This window comes from Periplaneta americana, chromosome 1 (genome assembly GCF_040183065.1).
Source record: "Periplaneta americana isolate PAMFEO1 chromosome 1, P.americana_PAMFEO1_priV1, whole genome shotgun sequence".
NCBI lineage: Eukaryota > Metazoa > Arthropoda > Insecta > Blattodea > Blattidae > Periplaneta > Periplaneta americana.
Window position 1 is genome coordinate 122,308,313 of NC_091117.1, and position 9,371 is coordinate 122,317,683.

The window sequence follows — 9,371 nt, forward strand, 5'->3', positions numbered from 1 at the left end:
CATGTATTGAGTATGTAATAAGTTTTTAAAATTTTGAAAAAATTAACAACTTAAAGAGAAATATTTCTTTTCTCAAAAGTAATTGGAAAAATATGAAAAACATGTGTCATATTTTACATATATCTATCAGGAATAAATTAAATTTATATTTTAAGAAAAAATATGTAAAGTTTGAAAATTGGGACAAAAAATAAAAAAGACCAAAATTAATTATAAGTAATCTAATTGAAATATCAAAGTGAAAATTTGTATATTGCATGTCCACATTGTACGAAGTATGTGTTAAAAGTTTCAGATTAATTGGTATAAAAATGTAGAAGTTTTAAATTTTACATAGCCTTAAAATGCATAAGTGCGCGCCACGCACATGTCAAACTTTTGGTTTCACGTTGTGCCGCACACGCTCATGCACGCTTCATTGCGTGGTTGTTAAAAACCAAAGCTTTACAAGACACAACCAAGGTCAGCACGTCACTGATCTATAATTTTTCAATTATTCGTATCTTCCAAAATATTGATTTAGATTCAGTCTTGCTTGCGAACAAGTTTCAGGAAATTAAAAAGAATTGGTTGAAAATATTACTGAAATATTATAATGTGGAAATTACAAAAATACGAATGTGCATACTTTCTATGTTATTCACTAACAGAATTTAGAACGCCTGCTCCTGTTTCATTAAGGAATATAATAGAATTGAAAAATATTTTAACTTATGCTTTCCAATCTCAAAACTGCAATATTTTTCATTTCTGTGCCTTACAAGGGAATGGTCAACACTAGAAGCTTGCGTAGGACCTTCAAATTTTGCACACTGACACGTCTTATTTAGTATAAGATGTTGTGCCAAAAAATTTGCGAAAATAATATGCTAGGAATTAAAACGATGTTCCAAATATAGCTATGAATATATGTGAATCTAGTAGTCGCAGAGCCTTTGAGTGTAGCGTATGACACAGATGACGGAGAAACACGGCTGCAACTAATGTTTGTAAACAATAGAGTTAAATAAGTTCTATCATTATGAACTTATTTCATGGAATTAAACAAACTCATAGTACCTGCATTTAATTGGTAAGGTATGTTTAATGGTCTCACAAGTTAAATCTATAACAGCATATTTTACTATAAGGACACAAATACAGTATAAAGCCTACCGACACAGGTTCGTCTTTCTTAGAACCTGTCACTATTCCTTCTTAATTTATATTACAGTACTCTATTCTTCCACACCTTCGGGTTGTATACAGACATTACAGTCTCACTGAAGATAAACAGAACAAAATATTGTGAATTGTTCATGCAGTGATGAAAGCACAAATTCTTATTGCACCATGCTCAACATTTATTATGTGTTATATATTTCATATTATGTCTCTTATGGTCAACGTAAAATAAATTTAATAATTATACGGGGTATAAGGGGTCTAAGTGCCATTATTTTAACTGATGATTATTCATGTCATAAGGAAGAAAATGTGTCTCCACAATTTTTTTCTAATTGCAATATTTAACTAATTATTAAAGTTTACAATATTAGACGTTTTTCAATGTTACTGGATGGAGAGGAGGGGGTTTACAAGTACACAGTACAGCTCAAGCGGATACAGACATACCGGTACAAAACAGATGCTCTGTTCTAATGAAGGGACGGACAGAGCAATTGTGATTTACATAAAACGAGCAGCAAATACAAACTTTTAACCTAATTAATAGAGTACTATGTTAAATTTACATTTTATTTAACAATATTGCTCCATTTTTTATTGTACGTCTAAAGAATAAACAATAAGGGTTAACGCACAAAATCACACGAACTTTTTTCTGATGCAAAATTTTAATCTCTCCCGCTTCAGTAAAGCAGTAGAGCTATAATGTTTTAAAGAAATTTCTCGTTGTGTGATTTTCGAAACGGAGTGACTCCCAGTTTCTAATAATAATCGTTGAGAAACTGCTACAAAAGTTAGCCGATTAGGTAACCTTCTTTGAGGAAAACGTTGACGGTACATCCTTCTTGCCCCACTTGAATTACGAAGACTTTCTGCATAAATTAGTAACATATCATGATATTCCTGATTTTGAATGACATTCTAAGCTGTTTATCGAATATCTGTACTGAACTGCTATCCGCTCGAGAGGAGACCTATGGCCTGAGAGCTTGAACTCAGCTGATCTGTACATCTGCGCAGACTGCTGTCATGTTACCACGTCCCTCACTCCAGAACATTAAAAATTTAAATATGCATTATTATTTAATTTCACGAAAACGTAACAGAACAAACAAATATTTAAACTAATATTAACTCTTTGCTAGATATAGGCTACCTACTAATTTAATTTCTTTCGTAATTTTACTAACGATATAAGCAGTATAACGCAAATAAAACAAGGAAAGAAATATTTTTTCTGGGAAAAACTGTAAAGTTTTGACCCTAAGTTGTATGGACATTTTTTGATGCTGTAGACCATCCCCAACGACTGTGAAAAGGACTAACTTATGTCCCTTAAACACCCTGTATTTATCGCACAATTTTATCACTTCCCTAGCATTTGTTTGTTTTTATCGCTACCCTAGCATTTGTTCCTTTGTTTGCCAACATTGAAACTGCAAATTCTGTACGGTACTATAAGACATGCTTTGCGATTGTCATTTGTTTCCCGCTTAGTCAACTGAAAATGGCGACTCCGTTCAAACGTTTTCGTGAAGGTAACATTAATGAAATATAACTTTAGTAAGTTAATTAATATGCCTATCTATTTTATTAGAATGCTTTATTTCTTCTAATCTTTATATACTTTCTTCTGTTTCTATCACCTCCCTACCATTTGTTTCTTTGCAAATTCAAACTGCAAATTCTTTACGGTACTATAAAATATGCTTTGCGATCGTCATTTATTTACAGCATAGACAGTCAACTGAAAATGACGGCTCTCTTCAAACGTTTTGGTGAAGCTAATATTAGTGAAATAGAATTTCAGTAAGTTAATCAATATTTTATTCTATTAGAGTACTTTATTTATTCTAATCTTTATATAGGCTACTTCCTTTTTATCGTATAACAGTCAATTATACCCCACTCGAGTTTTGATTTTCTCTAGTTAAATCAAAACCTCCAGTGAGATAACTGTTGATAAATGTGTACGTTTGAAGAAAAACAAATATCAAAGAAAAAGATACAATATGGGATAGCAAAATAATAATTGTATCTTCAATAGTAATCCATAGAAAGTAGGAATCGTGACTAACACTCTAGCAATACATAATAAGCGTCACTAGTGAAACGAATAATAAAATGGAACTCAGTTTATTTTTACTTTTATATTGTTTAAGCATTTATTGCAAATTAATATATTACGATTTAATAGCCTAATAATTTTTACTGTTAATTTTTACAGGAACAGTATTTTTAAGTAACTACGCAAGATATCTGTATTGTTGTTGCACATTATTTTATTTCAAACAGTTCTTGACATATCGAAGTTTTCCAATTCTTTAAAAATAATAAAGTAGCGTACCCATTATAATGGAGAGGTCCCGAAACAGATCGGCTAACATTGCTCAGTGGATAAAGCGCTCGCTTTCTAAACAAACGATCGGTTTTTCATTTATCGGGCGGAGATTCATCTCCATTCATCTCCGCAATTGGATGTTTGTCCTTTGTTTTGTACTCGTTCTGTGAAGTTCAGCAGTGGCCATATCAGAGAATCCACTATTGGTCTAAAGGAAGTCCAAAACGCTTAGATGATATTTAGCGCCTCAAGATGGAAAAGTACTTTAGAAATTTATTTAAGGTACAATAATCGACAATTCAAAGAGTGGTGTAAAATTGAAAGAGTGAAATGATTTGTCTAAAGGAATACATATTGACACATACATATACTTAAATGAATACGCTAAAAACAAGATAAATAGGAATTTCATTTCCTGTAAGATACTTTGATTACAATAGAAAGCACATTACGGCATTTTTCTCTTATACCTTAAGGTGATTGGTAAAATAAAACGTAATTTATTATAATAAAACCAATGCCTTCATTTTTTCAAATTGCTTCTTTATTAACATCAGATGGACTTACAACTCCATAGTAATCATTCTTAGCCAAATAAATATATGTACAATAAAATATAAACAATTTCAAATTAATTTTATAAATTCTATATATTTTGTTTTGTAAAATAATTCAGATTCGTAAATCAAAATTAAAAGATTAATCTCAAACCTTACGAAATACCAGTCGTCAACATAATACTACGGCAGCAGATAATTTAGTTTGATCACAGATATTTACATCGTAACAGTGTACGTATGTTTATTTATTCGCTGCTGCTGCTGTCACTGCCAGGAACAGATTCCTCGCTGGTGCTGTCATCCCCACTGCTCTTGCTGCTGTCTCCACTCTCGCTGCTCTTTGGGCAGTTGTTTTGTCCGGGCCAGTCGCAAGTGTCACATTGCGTGTTCCAGACAAGGTTAGAAGGACAGGCTTTACAGTAGGCTACTCCGTTACTGCAGTGGTAGAAGTAATGTTTATCTGGGTGGGGGAAGAAAACGGACAGAGCAGGATCTTTGGATGGGCATTTGGGAGGGTTGCTGTCCTCCGGACACTCGTTGCTCTCGCTACTGCTGCTGTCACTGCCTGGAACAGATTCCTCGCTGGTGCTGTCGTCTCCACTGCTCTTGCTGCTGTCTCCACTCTCACTGCTCTTATCTTCTGGTGGTGGTGGGGGTGGTGCTGGTGCGCTTTCGCTGCTGCTACTATCACTGCCTGGAACAGATTCCTCGCTGGTGCTGTCATCTCCACTGCTCTTGCTGCTGTCTCCACTCTCGCTGCTCTTTGGGCAGTTGTTTTGTCCGGGCCAGTCGCAAGTGTCACATTGCGTGTTCCATTCGAGGTTAGAAGGGCAGACTTTACAATAGGCTACTCCGTTACTGCAGTGGTAGAAGTAATGTTTGTCTGGGTGGGGGAAGAAGACGGATACGGATGGATCTTTGGATGGACATTTGGGAGGGTTGCTGTCTTCTGGGCATTCGTTGCTCTCGCTACTACTGCTATCACTGCCTGGAACAGATTCCTCGCTGGTGCTGTCGTCTCCACTGCTCTTGCTGCTGTCTCCACTCTCACTGCTCTTATCTTCTGGTGGTGGTGGGGGTGGTGCTGGTTCACTTTCGCTGCTGCTGCTGTCACTGCCTGGAACAGATTCCTCGCTGGTACTGTCGTCTCCACTGCTCTTACTGCTGTCTCCACTCTCGCTGCTCTTTGGACAGTTGTTTTGTCCGGGCCAGTCGCATGTATCACAATTCGTGTTCCATTCCAGATTTGAAGGGCAAACTTTACAGTAGGCTACTCCGTTACTGCAGTGGTAGAAGTAATGTTTGTCTGGGTGGGGGAAGAAAACAGATTGGGCGGGATCTTTGGATGGACATTTGGGAGGGTTGCTGTCTTCTGGACACTCGTTGCTCTCACTGCTACTGCTGTCACTGTTTGGAACAGATTCCTCGCTGGTGCTGTCGTCTCCACTGCTCTTGCTAGAATCTCCGCTTTCGCTTTCGTCGTCGCCACCATCACCACCGCGTCCCAAAACACAATTGGCGTTCTGCGGCCAATCACAGGCGTTCGCTTCGGCATGCCAATGAAGGCCAGCTGCACAGTGCATTAGAACGCCTTGTCCACTAACGCATTGGTAGTAGGCATTGCAGTCTGCTGAATCCGCGTAATAAGCAACGCCTCCAGCACAGCCTGAGGATTTTACCTGAGGCGCTGGAATGCTTGTAGCCAATACGAAAAGTATCGAGAGAAGTCCCAAACGTATCATAACTGTAATTGAAAAAAAATTGTCTCTTACTACATGAGGATTTTTGCATATTTTTTATGTGAAATATTTTTAAAATATTTACAGTTTATGAAAGTGGTAATACAATATGAAACTTGGTCTTTAATTATAAAATACGTGTTACGCAAGAATAATGTTTCTTTACGATAAGTTAATGCTTTAAACTCTATTGCTTTCTCAATATGCAGTCATATATCTTGTACATCTGTGACCTCGTCATAATTAAAGCAAGTGAAAGGGACATTGATTATGGTTTTTCTCATTTAATTTCTGTTTAAAAAAATAAGTATCTTTCTGGCGGAACTAAGAGATAATGCTGAAGCAGCTATACCTAGGAATGACATGCTTAGTGTTAAGGTATTTAATTCTAATTAAAGTTCTAAAATTTCTTTCAGGGGTGTGCTAAACTTTTATCTGTATATATTATATTTTATCTTACAATTATTAGCAAAATAAATACATTACATTTAAAAATATATCGTCGGTAATGTATTAAGTTCGTAAACACTAGTTAAAATTTGTAATGTTCATTTTTTAGTACAAGGGAGCTCTTACAATTTTGTTAGTATTTGCGATCCTTGATACTTAAATATACAGCTATATTACTGATCAGTTTTTACAAATGAACTAAGTTGTCTATTAAATTTCAGCCTTATAAGGGGAATTAATATTTGAGGAGACAAATTCACTCCAGCGTCGGGGATCGAATCCGGGTCTTTGGTTCTACGTACCAAGCGCTCTGACCATTGAGCTACGCCGAATTTTTCTCCTCAAATATTGTCAACATTACAGAGATTATTCTGTAGGAAAAATTAATAAATCAATAATATTCATAATATTATATGGGGAAGTTATGTTAACTATCAAAATATTGAATTAAACGTGACTGCATAACAGATAATAAAATTCGGAAAAGGGAGGGAAAATGTCAGATTGTAGCAAGTTATTACGAATTTTATAAGGAAGGGTTGAAGAAAATGACTATGAAACATTAACATGTACTTAGGCATAACTGAAAAAAAAATATATACGGAAGTTATGTAAGGCAACACTTTTCAATAAATTTTATGTTTTGGAATCTTAGTTGTAAAATGTCTTATAAAAATTGTTAAATAAATAGTATAAATTAACTAAATTATTGGATCTTTCTGTTTTTAGAGAAATATTATCTATTTATAAAAAATGTCCATATTTGATATAATTTTAAGGTCTTACCAGCCATGATGTCTTTATTCACCACACTGTTCTTGCTGTAAGTTAGAGGTTACAGCGGATGACTCCCTGCAGAACTGCTACTTCTGTAGTATTTTATACTAAGGCACCAATGGTACTTCGAACTTGCAATTTTGTAATTTATAGAGAGGGGGTTAGAAATGTCATGAATATTCAATTATATGCCAATCATCCGTCAACAGTTTGGCATATCTAGAGACAGGATGACAACTTAACATGTGTCATTTTATAGTTCTTGACATACTTCTGATTAAATTTCCATGTCCTACGTGATGTCTGAGTTCAGGATGCTGACGATATACTTTTATCTTTTCTTGCATAAAATTTAGATAATACTAGCTAAATTTTGTTTAACAAAGATAATATGCTAGTAATTGTGATTTCAGGTTAGAGTAATGTGGAAATACGAAGCTTCTAAGAAAATAGCTTGAAGGTAAGACGTGTTTGTAAATATATTTTATTAGAGAGCATTATTTAATTTTAGACAAATTTTATCATTGTAAAGTTGTTAAACTTATTGTTTCCGTTTCACTTTGCAACAATATTCATAGACATATTTTCTCTTACCGGTACAACTGTGAAACGAAAAAAAGAAATCGGGAGTTAATCAACATTAGGAAAAACATGTAAATCGTTGGAACTTTGTTAGAATAAGATTTACGGAAAAATAAAACGACAATTGTATTCATAAACGATTGAGTTTTATTTGTGTAAAAGTCAACGAATTACAATCCAATTATGACTGAAATTACTTTTCAAATAATAAAAGCTTCGTTTTGCCCTCGGTAAAGCATATAGGCCCTAGAAGAAAATACTGCAAATGTTCTACATTTTCTAAATAATCTATGGTCTCAGTTGTTTAGCATTAAAGCCGCCACAAATAATCTTTCCTTTTAGATAATCTCAAAGCTAAAATTCGGCAAGATTAACAACTTATAAATGGTGATCAGGGTGGTCGTAAAGGGATGATTTAATTTTTCATATTTTTGTAATGTGAACAGTGCACAGCATGTTCAATACTGTATCCGAATTTTTTGATAATTTCATTAACTACGAGTATAAAATCACTGTAGCATTTATACTGTGTCTGTATTTTCTTATAGCTATCACAATGATTTTTATGTTCCGCGGAAACTGTCTCTTTGAATTCTTCAGTAAGCTTCGGCAATTGAAGCTGATTGCAGAGTTCACTCTCAGATTATTTCCAAATCTTTTCTCAGAGCACTGAAAAATTACATGAACTGAATAACCGTTTTCAAAAACGAACCACATTTTTTTTAATGTTTGCAAAAGAGCCGCGATAACCTACTCAAAAACTTTAATAGTAGTTACCATAAACTGGGGTTACATTGAACACAGAGGAAACTTTGACCATTTTTTCAGAAAATCATATTTAGGTATCTACATGCTGCACTTGTTATAGATGGAGGTAAATTTGGTATGAGAATGATTTCATGATAATTTACCTCCATCTATAACAAATGCAGCATGTAGAAACCTAAATATGATTTTCTGAAAAAATGATCAAAGTTTCCTCTGTGTTCAAAGTAACCCCAGTTTACAGTATTTATTAAATTCAAAACCCCTGCGGTGACTGAGTGGTCAGACTTCTGGTCTGTCATGCAGGCAGCACAGGTTCGAGTCCCGGTCAGGTCTGGGATTTTTCATTGAAAAATTTATAGTGACACTTGTGGCGGACATGATCATAGTTCGGGTTTTTCTCAGGGTTCTCCCGTTTTTCTCCATATTAGGCATCTTCATATTCCGTCACCATTTCTTCATTTCGTCATCATTCCATAGCATTCCCCGATCGCCGGCTGACGACCCACGGGGGGGGCTGGCTTGGGGCGAGAGGGTGTTGCCTGCTCGAAACCTGGGTACGCAGCGAACCTTAGTGTAGTCAGCCGGTGTGGGTTTTTGGAATACGCCTAGGTTGAGGGTTAACGCAATAGATCGTAACAGGTCGCAGTTCTGAGCCATAATACCCTCATCCCGTAAATTCCATTCCATATTAAATTCAAAACTGAAACAATGACAAAGCAATACAAATTAAAGAACTAGAAATAGGTACCGTATCCAAAAGTTAAACTTTGTGAAATTGTGTTATGCAAACTCCGTATTTTTTTTATACATTGACTGTTGAATAATTTATGTAATTCTTCCTTTTCTTTAAGCGACTGACTGAAATAATCGTTGGCGATCTGATAGGTATCACTGTGCCTTACCGTGACGATCGTACTGGCGGCCCGACAGCTACATTATAGGACCGTCCACTGAGGTTGCTGGAAGAATTGTATTAGGCTCTGTGCT

The 9,371-nt window shown here is 35.3% G+C and overlaps 1 protein-coding gene across 1 annotated transcript; it reads right to left on the minus strand.

The window, feature by feature from the left end:
• Positions 1–4,030: 4,030 nt before the first annotated feature.
• Positions 4,031–7,201, minus strand: LOC138700264 (dentin sialophosphoprotein-like). Its single transcript, XM_069826765.1, has 2 exons — positions 7,044–7,201; positions 4,031–5,812 (listed from the first exon to the last, which is right to left on the minus strand). The coding sequence occupies exons 1-2, from the start codon at positions 7,048–7,050 to the stop codon at positions 4,314–4,316; spliced, it is 1,506 nt and encodes a 501-aa protein (XP_069682866.1). The 5' UTR covers positions 7,051–7,201; the 3' UTR covers positions 4,031–4,313.
• Between the last annotated feature and the right edge of the window lie 2,170 nt (positions 7,202–9,371).